The 17082-nt window shown below is 42.5% G+C and overlaps 1 protein-coding gene across 3 annotated transcripts in view; it reads left to right on the top strand.

The window, feature by feature from the left end:
* Nucleotides 1-390: 390 nt before the first annotated feature.
* The window catches only part of TMTC2 (transmembrane O-mannosyltransferase targeting cadherins 2), a 369071-nt gene continuing 352379 nt past the window's right edge, over nucleotides 391-17082 (top strand). For 2 of the 3 annotated variants that reach the window (XM_038383409.2, XM_043492681.1), the window contains exon 1: nucleotides 391-644. In XM_038383409.2, coding sequence (XP_038239337.2) covers nucleotides 538-644 — 107 coding nt within the window. In that variant the 5' untranslated portion in view covers nucleotides 391-537. Of the gene's footprint in view, nucleotides 645-684; nucleotides 1288-17082 lie in introns of those variants that run through there. The other variant, XM_038383382.2, reaches the window with a different exon arrangement.

The following is a 17082-nucleotide window of genomic DNA, read 5'->3' as shown; positions in this document are numbered from 1 at the left end:
CCCAGCGTTTCCCACCTCCGGCGGGAGGTGCCGCTTCCCCCGCCTCCGGGGACCGCGCGACGCGCCACTTCATGGAAAGCGGTCAGTAACGCCCGAAAACGGGGGGGAGCGGTGCAAAACGGAGGCAGGGCTAGCACACCCTTCGCGGGGCCGGGGCCGGGGCCGCACCCTCTCCCCGTGGCCGTGCCTCCCTGGCCTGTGCATGAGCGAAGAGCGTTTCAGTGCTCGACTTCCCCCCCCCCCCCGCCGGCGTCCAGCACCGGCGACGTCGGCTTGCCGCGCCCGCCCCACGGGCGCGTCGCGTTCAGGCTGCCCTGCCCGCCGCCGGCTCGGCGCCTTCCCCCAGGGCCCGGACTGTCTCGCCGTGTTACCGGCGGGCAGCCCGTGCCGCTAAGCGTTCCCCTGCCGCAGCGCAGCCGCGAGCCCAGGCTCCGGGGTGCGCCCCAGAGACCCAAGGCAGGCAGGTGAAAGCTCCCGTCCCGCCCCGCCCCCCTACGGCCCAGGCTCGCTTCCTAGTGTTGAATTTCCAGCTTATTTATGCTGCTGGGGAGGGGAGGGGAGGGGAGGAGTTGTGGCCAGCTTGTGCGGGGCGCTCGGCCAGCCGCGCCCGCGCTGTTCCCGCGGCTCCCGGCGGGCAAGCGAAGGTGAAAGGAGGGGGGCGGGTGCAGCCGGCGGGGGCGGGGCGGGGGCGCGCACGCGCGCTGGGAGCTCGGGGTGAGCCCCACGCGGCCGCTCCGGGAGCCGCGGCAGCGGCGCTCTCAGTTCAGCGGCGAGGGGGGCTTTGGCTGGAGCCAATGAAGAGCGACTGAGCTGCGCCCGGGTCGGAGGCACCGGCACCCCGGGCGGCGGGCGGAGGAAGAGCAGCGGCTGCTCCGGCTCCTTCTCCCCGGCGCTCCCCGAGCTGCCATGGGTTAAGGGGAGAAGCGGAGAGCGGCGAACAATACACGGGCTGCTGCCGATGCGGAGCGCGGCTCCTGCCGCTGCCGCTGCCCGAGGGCGTGGAGGCGGAGGAGGAGGCGGATGCGGGGCGCGCCGAGCTGAGCCCGGAGCCGAGAAGTGGCCGGAGCCGGGCGGGGAGGAGGAGGAGGAGGAGGAAGAAGTGAGGCGAGCGAGGGGAAGGGGGCGGGTGGATGCTTTTTGCCGCTGCCCCGGTGCTGGAGCGGCGGCGGCGGCGGCGTAAGGGGAAGGAGGCGGAGGAGGAGAGATGATCGCAGAGTTGGTGAGCGGCGCCCTGGGGCTCGTCCTGTATCTCAACACCCTGGGGGCGGATTTCTGCTACGATGACAGGTAGGTGGTGCCGGGGGAGCCGTGCTGCCAGCCCGCGCCGGGAGCCCTAGGAGAGCGCGGGGGGTCTGGGAGCAACTTGGGCAGCCGCCGCCGCCGCCGGCTGAGAGAACAGCCCCCCCCCCCCCCACCCACCACTCCCGGGCTCAGCGCTGGGGGAGCCCTCTCTGCGCCGAGCGCCTTCCGCAGCCCCCAGCCCCCCCATCCCGGCCGGGCTCCCTGACTGGGGGCCGGGGCGGCGCGCGGAGGGGACGCGCTCACCTGTTGATGGAAGGGTTAGGCAGAGCCTTAGTCTGCGGCATCTTCAGCGTTAAATGCACCCCTCGCCGCTTCTTTGCCTAGCTAGCATTGTTCCGTGCCTGCCAGAGACCAGCCCTCTAATGCCCAAGCTGCCCCGCTGTCAGGGCTCGTGTAGATCAAATTTGTTTATTCTGAACAGGGAATTAAACAGCTGCAAGAAGAGAGAACGGAAAAGCGGTGCGGGTGGGGGGGGGGGGCAAGACGAGCTGCTGTATGTCCTAACAAACTGCTTCTTTCTCTGCAATCCCCCCCCCCCCCCCTTCTCTCCCTCCACTGTTTGCAAGCGCTTAACTTTGGGGGAAAGGAAAATCTCTGCTCGGAGGGCGTTGAGTGCATGAACGTTGTGTGTGTATCTCCACTTCTCCTGTTTGTGTGTTTGTATATGTTACTTAGTATAACAAAAACCCGTTAAACGATGTAACGTCTGGGCTGGGAAGGAAGATTCGCCCCCAGTAATAGATCTCTTCCCTCCAGTGATTCCGTGACAATCTGATTTCCGGAGCATTTGACAGCTCTCTCTCTCTCTCTCTCTCTCTCTCTCTCTCTGTGTCACACACACAGACTATAGTAGCAGAATAGAGATCTCTGCTTTAACTTTGCACTGTACTTATTGCAAGTGCATACTGCGTGTGTGTATGCAGTGCCCGCTGAAGATCTGATGAGCTGCGCTTCTAAACGCATTTAGTTTTAATTTTCATTTTGCAGCTTTAGTTTGTGTGTTGAACATTCCTTTATGCTAATTAGCAAAGATGAAGTCCCTGGGGCTTGAAGTTGTCTTTTGCATTCGGGTTAGTTTGGGCAGCTAATGAGACCTGAACTGTGTTGTCAAAGAAACTGCATCGATTGCTGGAAAATGTCACGGTTTTGCTGGTGTCTCTACCTATTTCTTTCCTAAATGTACTTGTGTTTAGAAACTGATGAAAAGCTCCATTAGCAATTAGGGAACATTCCAATTTGTGCCTTTTCCGGTCACTTAATCTGTTTACAATTAAAATAGATGCATAATTAAAATATATTAGGGAGAACAGCATGCCTGGCTAAACTTATTAACCATCCTGGAGTGTTTCATGATGCATTGAAATTGAACCATCCAAAAAGTGAGCATAGATTTACTTCGACAGCTTTTCATCAGCCTCTCTCTGCTTTGGAAAGTGAATTAATCCTCTGGGTTAGGGTGAGTTGGTGATTGGGATTTGGCAGAGTGGCTTTATGTGGAAGCAATGCTTCTTGAATCCTCCTATCTAGTAGTAACTGGCCACCACAGTATGTCCTAGTCCTAGACCTAATCAAACTTAAAAAATGAATATATGTGTATATAACTTATAGGTCAGCGATTTGTGTTTCATATGCACATTGATCGGCAAAAACATTTCTAGCTAGAGTCTATGGGTATTAACCTTGTGGAGCTTTTATTTAGCTAAGGTGTGTGAGGGGCAAGATTGAGAGTGGGAAATGACTAAGGCAGAGCTATTGCTAGATAACTTGTTCCAAACTTTCAGGCACATTAATGGGAAGGGAAAGGATCAGTTATGGCTTTGATTAGTCAATTGCCTTGGGAAATAGTCTCTGTAATGGAGTCAATTAATTACTGAATTTGGAATGTTCTTCCATTCTCTTACACAGTATAACAGTGCACCTGCCATAGTTAAGGTCTACCACGCTTTCCAGAATAAACCCCCTTTTTTGAGGGTTCCTAGTATTATACTGAAACTGAATGCCAAATTTCAATTGTTATCCAGCATCTTAGCCCTGGAACAGTTTACTTTACAGTTTCAGACTGTAACCATTCAAACTTTAATCCTTAAAGTCAATTACATGTATTTGAAGAAGTTCTGTGAGGTAGTTAAAATATTCTAGTTTGTCAACCCTCCAGTTTTATATAGTGATTCTTGTTTGTTTTAATATACCTTTTAAAAACCACACAGAAGAAAAATCTACTTGTATTCTGAAATGTAAGGTCTGATTTAGCTCAACCGAAAGTGGGGAATTTTTTTGACACACTGACACTATCTGAACCCATCCTGTTACACTTAAGAACTGTATATTTATGTAAACTTAAGTAGCATGTATTGCAAAACTGGGTTGTTTAAGGACGTGGTATAAACTTTTGCTTCTAGTGGCCAGTCCAAATTAGCTAAGATTGCAATGTCATTTGAAATACTACTTAGCATTATTGATGTAGCGGTCTAGGTCTCTGGATCCTACCATAATTGTGCTTTAATACCATTAGAACAGGGGTTCTCAAACTGGGGGTTGGGACCCCTGAGGGGGTTGTGAGGTTATTACATGGGGGGTCATGAGCTGTCAACCTCCACCCCAAACCCCGCTTTGCTTCCTGCATTTATAATGGCGTTAAAAATATAAAAAAGTGTTTTTAATTTAGAAGGAGGGGGATTGCATTTAGAGGCTTGCTGTGTGAAAGGAGTAACCAGTACAAAAGTTTGAGAACCACTGCATTAGCAAATATTAGTGATGTTTAAATGCAGGTCATCTCCGAAAGAATGGGAAAGATAATCACATGGTATCCTCTTAACATAAATCTCACACTGTTTAAATTAAATTCTAAAATACGGGTTTATGTCTTTTAGCTTTTAAATAAATTAAACACTTCTAGTAGTTGTAACTAAAATATAGCAATTCACTGGGGTGCACTGAACTCCAATTAATGACAGTTCTGTACAATAGGTCATCTAATTAGCACATTTTCAAGTACCGCACTGAAAGGGACAGGAAAAACGAATGTTACAAGACAGTAATAGCTTTTCCTAGCTCACTATGTTTAAAAATGGGATTCTCAGACCTAAACTGTTCTTTTAACTGTAATCACAGAATGGCACTGCCCTACAGGACCCTTCTTGAAAAGTAACACTAGATAAGGAGGTCAGTGCTGGAAGTGCAGGACACAGCACCCCATGTGGGAGATGGATCATGCTTTTAACTTTAAGTGAATCAAGATTGTGCATTTAAGCTTGGAAACTGTAATGTTTGTTTCAGGAGGGCATCATGTTACCGTAACTTTTTCTATTTCCTTTTTCACTACTTTGAAATTATATCAGAATCTGTTCTTTATATATATAATGACCAAGCTTACTATATAAAGGGTGTCTGTAATTGCTTTCTGTATTTTTTTTTTATGTAGGTTGGTTAAGATTAAGTGGCATCGTAAAAACTTCTTATAGCAAAATCAATTTCCCTATGGTAAAACTTAATATTTTAGAGGCTTCATGGCACCATATCGAAAACTGTGCATGATGGGGATATAACAAACTTGCCTAGTCTAAGCTTTATTGTTTTATATCAAAGGGCTCAATATTTCTATTTTTCTCCCCTCTCACCCCATTCATCCAGTTAAATTGAAATGGAATGAATTTAAAGTCTTTGGTTAAGAAATAGAATAAGAAAATCTGTACATCCCTTCCTTTAATCATAAATCCATATAATTTATGTGAAGTGTACTTGAAAGCTAGACTTGTCTGTGGAATATTAATAAGGAGAATGAATGCGTGTTGATTTTCTTATGGTTCAGACTGGGTATTGAAAACTTTGAATGAAGTAGTGGCAACTAAACTCAAGTGCAGTATAATGGAGGGAGTCCCACTGTTTTTCTATTCCCCTCAAATCCCAGAAAAATCAAATGATGCATGCAGAATTTACAAAAGCAAGTTTCTTTTCCTCCCCTCTGCTGTAATTTTCCTAAAGGGTCTTGATGTTTCTAAATTGCATGCTAAGATCATGTGGAAAGACTCCCTCTCCATCTAGAAATAAGGTAAATATTTTTTCCAATTATCTCCCTTTTTGGCCAGTTGGGAGGTAGGGAGAAAATTATACAAAAGAACAAGTTGAATGGGGAGTATAATACTTAAATTTTGTGTGATACCACATTGAGCTGACGTTGCTGGTTAACACAGGTTTAGCTGAGAAAAATCAGTTAGAACTGATACAGCCGTACTGGGGGAATGTAATTTCCATGACTGGGCTGTGTTGAAGATTTCCTTGCGGTTTTGTTGCCATGTGTTTAAATCCAATTTCTTGCCAGATTAATGGAGCTAATTTCCAGTCATGTACATTAAATTCTCATTCACGGTAATGAGAATTGCACTTGTATGTACCAGTATGACAGGAAAGATGTCTACTGCTGCGATTAGACTAACACACTTGCACAATTGCTTTTGCTTACCCACTTGTGCTTGACTTTAAATTGCAGTTTTTGTTTAACTGGCTATTGGGTGTTTTGTTGTGATGGTACAGTCCTGGGTGTAACTTGTGCTAGATCACTGTCAGTGTACAACTGGGGTATGCAAGATTTAGTGCTTCTGTTACCTGAGATCTTGCATATCTACAGACCATCTCAATAACAACTCCTCCATTGAGGTTTTTGCTCTTCTACTAAGTATTTGAAGAAAGGCTCATTTTAAGGATAGTATTAGTATGATCTTTTGACCTTAAGTGATTAGATAATTCTGTAGACCATTCATAAAACTGATGCATTTGAAAATACCTACAATTTTTTTAAAACAGATGTCCTTTGCATAGACAGATGGAATTCTGTTGTTCACCCTTATTTTCAGTAATTATTGTAGACAAATGTAGACTGCATGCTGTCCCCGAGTTTTACAATCTTGATTTACAAATCAAGAAGTTAAAGTGAATTACATGAGAAGAAATTCTTTGTGAGGTAGCCTTTTTATGAACTAATTGCTTGGGGAAAATAGCAATTTATATGAAAGAAGCTATGTTTCCTACCTTTATTGCATAGGAGGTTTATTCAATCAAATAAAATACAATAGACCAACTTTTTAGTTTATGCTCTTTTCTGTTTAGTAAGCACAAATTGAACTGCCATGCTGATGGGAAATGATTTCAAACAGCTCTCTTCCATAGTTTTGGCTTAATGCTCCAACCTGTGTCAAGTCTTAGTACACATTTAAGATATTTATTATCCAAAACTATTGCTCAACGTAAAATTAAGCTGAATCCATACACTATTGCACTGTATCTCTGTTGGGCCTGCCACATGAGATTTAATCTAGCCAGTGACCCAAATACATGCACTGGAAGAACAACTATAAGTACACTGGGGAAAACTGCTTGCCATCTGTCTCTTAGTTGATCTTTACGTATATTTGATGATTATTTTACACTTATGATTTTTAGAGTCCTTTGTTTTGTCATCTACACTTAATTTTTCAGTTCTAATGCACTCTCCTGGAAGCACTGAAGTTCCTGCTGTTGTAATTGTCAAATGGGTGCAAACTGTCAGATTCCAACAGTGGGATTAAGACGGGGAAGTCCTAACCCTATTTTTTTTTTCCCTCCCTGCGGCTCGGCATGCTAAATGTGCTTATTCAAAATGGTCATGATGATAACAGTTATTTGAAGCTGTGGCCTTTAATGCATTGATAGAGGAGAATATATTCCAGAACAGATGCCTGCATAATCTCAGCTAAGGAGACTAACCATTTTCAAGTGGTATAATTAAAAGCAACCAAGCAAACAAAATACCTGATCATGAAGCCTGATGAATCTATTGCATTGACATTTCTCATATTATTCCGTTTTTCAGTGCTAACACACGATGGCGCCTACTGTAATACTTTGTTTGTTTTTCAAGCATTACACATTGAATGAGTCAGCTTTTGTTGCTTAATCAATCTAGATATTCTTCATCCAGAAGAATGACATTTGTGACTCTTTAGTAGGGATACCATGGTATAGACTCAAAGTCAATTGCTATTTGACATTCCTATACATCACAATATAAGAGGAAAACTTTCAGGTTCTCAATGAATGTACAGCAGTTACATAAAGCATGAATCCTGTCCTCCTCTAATATCTAGTCCACGGTGGATAACTGCTTGTTTCTGGATTTGATAAGACTCTCTGTACTGGGGTCATTGGCTAGTTACCTGGATCACGTGATTATTACCTGTTTTGTTCATTCCTTCTGAAGCATCTGGCATTGGTCACTGTCGGAAGGCAGGATTCTGAGCTAGAATGGAGTGACCCAGTATGGCCATTCTTATGTTCTTACTTCATCTTCGGGAAGCTCAGCCCGCTCATGATAGAGTTCCAAATTCAAGTGCTTTATGGAATATTAACATCATGTTAGCTTGCCAGAGTGGAAGCCATTCATAAGGCTCAGAAATCCCCTCTATTTCTTGAACATCTGATATATCCATAAGAAAGGAGTGCTAATTTAGAACTACCAGTGCTACTTCCCCTTCCCTACCTTTCTCTTTTATTCCTCTTCTAACTTTGAGGTCTCTGAGGTTGCTTGTGGAGCAAGATTTGTTATGGATTCATGGAATCATGCCTCTAGCTTACATGTGCTTGCTGCTGAAGCTCTAGGTTCAGTCCTCTTGGTAACCTGTAGTAGAGACTGTTACAAACATACAATCAAACTTCAGGTAGCAAGTAAAATAATTTTGAACGCCAAGGAAGTTCTTTCACTTGTTTAATTCTCTTAAAGCATGCTGACACCTATTAAAACTCAAATCCCTTCTTTGGCAACATGGTCAATGAATTTGTTAGCTTTGCATTTCCCCCATTATATTGTTTTACAGATTTGTCTGAATTTTTATCCTTTAAAAAATAAAAAAGTACCCATTTATTTATTTTCATTTTGTTTCCCCCAATATTGTTGACCTAGAATATCTACCTTTATGTGAAGTCTCAAATTTTGTATTGGTTGTCCTACATCTTTGGTCATGGATATCCTGGCCTCTAGCATGCTGAAATGGTTTTGGAATGCGTCTTGATTGTTGATCTCTATTGCTGGCCTTTGAGCTTTGGCAACCTTTGAACTGCTTGTGCTCTCTTGACTTGCATCATGAATGGTCACATGTATTCTGCTTATCTGCCTTCAAAGATCTGAGCACATTCTGCGCATGAGTTGTTTATGCCAACAAGAAACCATGCAGTGCTGCAAGGTTTCAGTCCATCTCTAGTAGTTCAGATTCTCAAGTTACATTTGTTTGGACCTTGCGTGGTCCTTTAGGGTTAAAAAAAGGAGTTCATATTTTCAGTTTTTCCATGAATGGATCAGGTGGTATCTATACAGGTTGTAGCATGTTTAACTAACTAAAAATGGTTGAGCTGACAAATGTTCTCACTGTGCCTTCTGTTGATGCTTCAGCACATTTGATGTGGTTAAGATGCTGTTACACCTATCTGATCTGATGCATGTGTATCTTGTTAGGAAAAACCAACACTGAGGACTTGTAAGGATGGCAAAGTATGGAACAAGCAGACCTAAGTCTGGCCTTCATATGAGGGATCTCAATATTCTATTACTGCTTTTGGTTTTACACACTGAGCAAGTCTACACTTAAAATCCAACAAAACTGTTGGGTACTCCTGTTCTTTAATTGTGACTGCTACTCACGGTATCTGGTATTCACTGCACTCCAGAGTCTCCTGTTACTTTCCAATGCAGAGAGAAGGAAAAGTAGTGAGGTAATCCTGGCTCTGACATCTTCCTGTGGCCATGTGCAAATTACTTAATCTTTCTATCTTAGTTTTTCCATCTGTAACATGGAGCTAATTGGCAGGAGGATAAATCGCCATGCAAATGATGAGTATTTTCTCTTAGTGCTCACTCACCTCCTTTATGGTCATCCCCTTACATTGTAGTCTCAGTTCCTGCCATTTGTTTATTTTGTTTTCTGACATCGAAATTATTTATTTTGACTGAGCACCATATTTTCAATGTATTTGCTCTTCAGTGGCTTTTCCACAAATGGCTCATATTCTTGCTTTAACACCATTACAAAATCAGAGTAATATCTAAAAGTGTGTGTGTGTGTATAGTATAATATGAGTACAATAAAATAAAATATAGGCATTTTCCTTGCTGCCCGTCTTTAACTTTTTCTCCATAATACCTCAAACATGAGACCTTGTGTTTTGGCGTCTCCCATTCCAGCAGAGAATGAATGAACCTCCCTTTGAAACCAGTCAATGTAGCTCCTTAATTCATCTGTAAGGGTCATTGTTGAGTGACTCAAAGCACTTCCTCCTCCCCAGGAGCTAAGACCATTGCCTCAGGAATGCTTTCAGTCCCAGCTGGTCCAGGAAGCCCGAGACTGACAGGTAATTGAAACAGGATTTTCCGCATGGCAGTACAAAGCATTGCCAGTACACAACTGGTCTGGTCTGTGGGATCTCCTTTTAATTCATAGACCTGTCTAATAGACAAAAGGAAGCTTGAGCTTTTGACCCATACCCCAAGAGAGAGGAGACAATTTTGCCTCCAGAACTTGGCACTACAGGTTTACGAAAGTCCTTTGTTTTCTGAATTTAACAATGTAAATCTTCAGCTAGCTAGTACCGAACTAACTTGGTAAGAGAGTAACAAAAGCACTGAAAACAAGACGGCCATTGTTATAAATTCTGTACTCGTGTCTCTGAGATGTTATCTTCACATAGTAAAAAGTGCTTCCACGCAGAAGCATTGCTCATTTGTCACTCTCTGAAATAGCACTTAGGCTCTTCCCAATAACTTTCTCAGAATGATACTGATTATTTAGTTTGGCATCAAAAAGTCAGAGTCCATTGTTTGGGATTCTAGGTCTGAGCAGCAAAAAGCACTAAGAAATGCTTCTCTTTTTCTGAATATTAAGTGGTTTTAAGATGGAAGAATGATTTGATGGGAGAATGAGGGAGAAAATACAGTTGTAATCAGCAAAATCTTATCTTTTTAAGAGGTAGGGTTTGTCTACGCTGCAGATTCTACAGTGGCGCAGCCATAGTGTAGACACTACAGCGATGGAATGTTTTTTTCCATCCACCCCATTAATCCACCCTCTTGAGAGGTGGTAGCTAGGTTGACGGAAGGATTCCATTGCCCTAGGGTGTCTATACTAGGGTTTAAGTCACTTTAATTACATCTCTGAGAGATAACAAGTTTGGCATAAGTTTTAAGTGTAGACCAGGCCTTAGTCTTTGCAACAGGAAGATAAGTAGGGTGACACATGAAAGTAAACAAGGAACTTCCCTTCACATAGGGTTCAACCAAGCCCTGGGAAACCTTGTAGCCTATAGGTATTTGCATAGGTATAAGATAGGCCTTAAAAGTGTGAAGGCTTGTAAGACAAGCTAAACTAAACCAAAGCCCAAAAAAGCCTTCATGTAAGCAGCTAGCCAGAAGGAACCCTAGATCATAAGACATCATGATATTGAATGTGGTTATAAACAAGTAAGATTAAACTGCTGACATGTAACCAGAAGATTCCCGTTGCTATCAGCTTTAGATGTATTAAGGTAGGAACATCAACAGATGAGTGACCACAAGAATCCCATGGTAACTAATTGACTTATATGCTAATAAACTTGAGGTAAAAGATCTAGTAACCTCTGGGAGACAAGTACCCCAACATTAGTAGGGTGAGGAAATATAGATAAAGAAAAGGAGCAGAAACCCTACTTAATATACATTAGACATAGTGGATGTCAGTGTTTCAAAAGAATTCCACTCTGTCTGTCTCTCAAATAAGCACTTGGCCTGATCCAGATCTCAGTCAATGGAAAGAATCACATTGACTCTTTCCAATGGAGTCCGGATCAGCTCCATAGTTCTTCCTCCAAAATCTGTGAAAAGGGGAAAACAAAGTTGAAGTTGTTTACTGGGAGCTAGGTAATACTTCCTCTGTACCTGTCACTGACTAATGACCTAACCATTTTTAAACTCTGCTCTGATCTCATCTCTTATTTTAGAACCATTAAATTGTGATGGTGCTGGTTTCCTTTTCCTATCACTAACTTCCAGCATAGTGTCGACTTCAGTTATTGTAGCCATTTTAGGTGTGATTCTGCCAAAGTGTACTTAGACTGCCCCCATCCCTAGGGTCTCTGTTCAAATTATTATGCTGCGATCAAACACCTAACTTGTTTTGTAGTCAAGTTCGTCATAATTTTCATGCATGTATGTGTATTTCTGACAAATTAAATGTCTTATCTGCAGGTATGGATTTGTTATATTTTTATGAGAGAAAACGCACATGCCCTGGAAGGGGGAGGTAGAGGTTTGGACCTAAAACCTGGACCAATATTTTCAAAACCGACTAGTGATTTTGGATGCCCAACTTGATAACTTAAGGAGGCCTAATTCCACCACCATCTGGCAACTCTCATCCTCTGAAAGTCAAGCAGATAAAATCACTAGCTACTTCGGAAAATTTTTGCCTTGGTCTTTTGGAATATGTCTACACAGCGAAGAAAAACCTGCTGCTGGCCCATGCCAGCTGACTCAGGATATGGGCTGTTTCATTGCTGTGTAGATTTCCGAACTGGAGCCTGGGCTCTGGGACCCTCCTACCTCAGAGTTCTAGAGCCTGAGTCTGTAACTCTCCGCTGCAATGAAACAGCTGGCAGCCAGAGCTCCTTGAGTTCAGGGTTTTCCTTGCTGTGTAGACATTTACCCCCCCCCATAGGTCTTCAGGGGTATTTATATTTTGTTTTTGTCTTATGAGTGCTATCACTTAACTGGTGGCAATAGAAGATCCTTTACGCTGCCTAGGGGCTGGCCCCTCGAGGATGATACCACTGACTCCTAAACAACAAACTAGCACGCTAAATAGTACACTGCTGCACAAACACTTGAGGAAAACTGCTTCTTAAAATGCACCACACATATGCCTTCAGTCTGGTCTGCACCATATAAATTCCCCTTCTGTCCTGTGCATACTTGAAGCCTTTTGATGGTATCATAAAACCAAATTGGGCACATGGCATTATACAACATAACACTCAAGGGCAGCAACAAGTTAAATTTGTGACTAATTGGCCCTTCTGTTGCAATGGATTTGTGAAATGAATATGTACTTTAAAAGTGCGAATCTACTCTGAAATTGTAGTAAAACTGGCTTAGTGAGGTTATAATTGTTTCTCAGTGCATTTGTATTGGGGTTGTCTCATTGTTTTCCTAACTGTTGTTCATGCAGTGCTGCAGCAGTGCTGCTGTAGTGCTTGTAGTGTAGATATACCCTAACAGATTAAACCACCTAACACTGCTGAAGTTTTAGTGTCTCCATCAGTGAGACTAAAACTAAGTGAAAAGCTGGTGCCAGTTGAAGTCGGTGGGAATTTTGCTATTGACTTTAATAGGGCCAGGATTTCACCAGTAGCTGTGTGGCCTTGGGAGAGTCCCTGAAAGCAGTGACAGAGCCAGGACTGGATTTCTGGGTTCCTAGTGCTGTGATTGGTTCACTACTCTGTGCTACCTCTCAAACACCCCCTCTCCCCCCCCCCCCAACCTGAAAATTAATTTTTACATACATGATCTGACTTCTAAGATTTGGTCTAGTCTGGAAAATATTCAATTACAATCTAAGATCCTTGTCATAGATAAATTTCCTAAACATTTATTTTTATATTGGGCCCTGATCCTGTCATACGGTGAGAGCGATTGGATTCCTGTGGGGATCTAATTGCAGGATCAGTCCTAAATAATTACAGGTGAGTCTTGGTAACATCAGTTTTAATTTAAGTCTCGGTATTTATATACTTGTACAAGAAGAAATTTTTAAAGGTTGTATTTTTGGGGAAGGAGGTATTTATTTCGTAAGTTAACTTTTAGTTGCAGTAGGAATTGTGGAAAGTTTTTTTTTTTTTTTTCATTTAAGCAATTAACTGTTCTTTAACTAAACTTGCTGATCTTTTACAGTATTTAAATTAAAAAAACAAACAAACCCTCCCCCGCAAATAAACATTAATTCAGATCAAAGACAATTTTTTTTCTAGTAGCGAAATAAATAAATAAACAAACAAACAAACAAAAAAATAATCTAAACACTGCTTGGATGCATGTAATGAAATTTGCAAAAAGGAGTGCTAAGCCAGTGCTGAAAATTTAATCAGGCAAAATGGTATTTTTATGTGTGTAGCAGTTCCATTTATTTATAGCTTATTTGTAACACTGTTGTACCTGAATGCATTTTGTATGCTTTATATGAAAAGGTATCGCTGTATGGGGTACCTCACATCACTGTAAATTATTCTTCCTGTATATCAAAATCATTCAGAACACTAAAACTCCCCACACTTACCATTTTTTAAATTAAAGTGAAATCTTCACTTTGAGAATATTTTACGAAGATTTTAGCTTTTTAGGAGTAAGGTTAAAATAAGGCAAAAGATCAAAGAGAATAAGCTATGATTTTGTTTCATAGTCGCCCTCTGGATTTTTTTTTTTTTTTTTTAAAGCAGAGAGGCAGGTTGCTTCAGTGGATAGAGCAATAGGCTGGGGCTCGACATACTATATCTACTATATCTGGTTCTGCCACTGACTGGCTGGGTGACCTTGGACAAATGACTGCATCTCTTGGCTTCTGTTTCCTCTTCCTCCCTTTGTCTGTCTTGTCTTTTTGGACTGTAAACTTTTTGGGGCAGGGATTATTTTAGGCTATGTCTGCACTTAAAATGCTAAAGCAGCACAGCTGTGTAGACACTTGCTACAGCAATGGAAGGGGTTCTCCTGTCACTCTAACAAATCCACTGCTCAGGGAGGTGGTAGCTATGTTGATTGATGAATTCTTTAAATCTTCTCCCAAATGGGGGAGGGGGAGCAATGAGAGAGAGAAGAGAAACAGGGGTGTGGTGATGGAGTTCCAGAGAGAGAGGCTGCAGCAAGCAGGCCCTCGCAAAATGAAGCAGCAGAGAGAACTGGCCGATCGGGGACACCCCAGGAAAGGAGCCAGGAGGAGCACTGTGCCAGTGCATTGGGAATAAGGAGGGAGGTGGTCGCTTTGTGTGGGGAAAGTTCACTGGCTCTGAAGACAACCAGGAGCACCCAGGACTCACTACCAGATTGGAATTTTGCTCAGGACTCGTGAACTCGGTGTCTGCCCTTTCAGACTATGCTACCATTGGGCCTCTGGAGCCTTGGTTTGGATGCAACCCTGTTTACTGCTCTCCACTATATTTCCCCTTGTTGTTTTTCCTCCTCTCATACCTCTGTAAATACATATTTCCCTTTCTTACATCCGCTGTACTTTTCTGGTGGGTGTGTGTTTACTCTGTGGGGTTTGGAACAGGTGCCCCTGGGGTGGAAGGGATTTTTCCCGCTGCATTCCTGTGTGCACCTTCTGTTGGCCAGAGCTGTCTGCAGAGCAGACTCTATCTTGGCCACGAGGGTGCTAAAGTTGCATCTAGTGTAGATCAGTCCTTAATATGTGTATGTACAGTGGATAGACTAGTGTGGCCAAGAGTCTGTAAATGCTAGTGTAATATAAATAATCTCTTTTTGAGTTTTGAGGAAGGGAGTTTAGTGGCAGTTCCCTTCTATTTTTTCCGTTCCGGTAGTCAGTTTACCCAGATTACCATCACTTTTGGTAGTCCAGCTCAGTATATCTCTTCAATATGCACCTTCTTGTAGATTCCTAATATGTGCAAACATATTGCTATTAGCTGTTATCAACTCTTAATGTCATTATTTTAGCTTGAGTTGAACCAGTAGGTTTGCAGACATTCACTATGGAGTCTGGCATTGCATGGTTATCTAAAGATAGGTTCAAATAGCTGGAGCTTCATACCCCACAAATAGAGTTAAAAAACAATAAAAAAAGGTTTAAATGTATGAAGGCAACAAACTGCTTTCTGCCTTCTAGAAATTAAAGGGCCAGTGGCAGGGCTCTTGCTAAAATGAAGAAAATAACCTTCAATTTAGACATACTAATAATAATAATAATAATAATAATAAAAAAAGTAGACATCCCTGGCCAAAAACAATCAATTGGCTGAGGCATGATGTATTTGTAAAAGCAACTATGCAGGAAGCCATTCACCTTTAGGGGACTGGCAGCTCCTTACTTTATCTTCTCTAAATATTTCAGTTACATTCTTTATATAAGATCCTTTCCAAGTATGCTCTTCTGACTGCAGCTGGTCCTTCCAGCATTCCTGGACAGGATCCTGTGTAAAAGGAGAATAAGTATCCCAAACGGACAAACATCTCTTGATCGCTTTGTCTGTGCCTAATCTACTAGCTTGCAGTGCCGCTCAGGCAAGTTGCTTTCTTCTTTGCCTCTTTTCCTTATTTTACAAATTCAGAAAACACCAACCCTGTAATGCTCTTGTCTGGTGTATGCTATTTACTGGCATTATGACTGCTCAACTTGAAAATGGGTTCAGTTTAGTGTGCGGGTGCTGGTGGCCTGTGAACAGTGCTTAATTTGTGCCAGGCTTGTCAGGGATGAGCCCCGGCATCTCTAGGCTTGGAGATTCATAGCCCCAGCATCTCTGGGCTCCTGGCCAGCAGCTGCCACACTCCAGCTGCTCAGCTGGTGCTTAATTTGTGCCAGGGCTCAGCTCCGGTACCTCTTTCATTACAAATTAAGCAATGTCTGTGACATACAGGAGGTCAGACTAGATGATCTGCTGGCCCCTTCTGGCCTTAATCTCTGACTCTAAATGTGTAAGAAAGTCAGTTCATCGCTCAAGAAATGTGAATGCGTTGAGGGTCTTCACACTGCAGTAGCTCTCTGTGTACCCACAGGGTTAGCTTTTAGGGAGAAAACTTGTCTAAAGAGAATCGGTGAGTAGCACAGATCTGCACATAGCACTGTGAGCTTGATATAAATGCCTTGACAGATTATGCTGCAATAGCTTCAAGCAGGGTACTGCCCTGCACATGTACAGTTTCCAAAAATTTCACACTACGTATGATATTTAAAACTAATAAATGGACTCTACACTGGTTTTGTATATCTCATGGAGACTAAACTTTTATATATTGGTGAGGATTATTGTACTGTAATTTATTATAGATAAAATAGATTAAGAAATTCCAGTTTGTAGTACTTCATATATTGTATTAATTGGCAAATTTATAATGGCATAAGTGAGCTAGCGTATACTACAGCACAAGTGTTAAGGTCGAACTTTAAAGTCTAAGGGACTGAGAGAGCCCAACACTTCTCAGGATTAGTTTCTAAATGAGTAAAATGGCTCAAAAACATGCAAGTAAAAATGTTACAGGTAAATATATAGGAAATGAAGGATGTAAAACTTCTTGCTTATATTGATCTATTGCCAAACTCATAACATATTGGAATTTTCAGACATAACTGGGATTAAGATCAGCTTGTTGAGTGATTAATTTTCTCCAGCTCTAATGTAACCCGTACAATGCCTCTTATGAGTATAACTTACATTATACCTTCTCAGTGCGGGGAGAAGGCATAAGGACATCTGTTCACTAAGTAGCAGAGTGGGAGTGAAGATTGAGCATTTCTGTTAGTGTTCTGAGAGCACTCTTCTAATCCTAAAGATGATATGCAAAATAAACTAGGGGAAAATGGTAATACATGGAGTAAGGGACTACTTGGCTTCAGTACAAATGGCAGACTTGGACTTTAAATTGGATCATATTGTATTGTGTGGTCAGGAGAAAGAAGTAGTTGCGCAGCGCAGGGGAGACCTCATTTATCTGTTTTCACTAGGTTTATCATTGACTTTACCGGCCACCTCCTGACTTCTCATGGACTGAGATCCCACACAGAA

The sequence above is a fragment of the Dermochelys coriacea genome, chromosome 1, assembly GCF_009764565.3.
Source record: "Dermochelys coriacea isolate rDerCor1 chromosome 1, rDerCor1.pri.v4, whole genome shotgun sequence".
NCBI lineage: Eukaryota > Metazoa > Chordata > Testudines > Dermochelyidae > Dermochelys > Dermochelys coriacea.
Note: the sequence above shows the minus strand (reverse complement) of the source record. Positions and strands in the feature narration are given on the sequence as shown.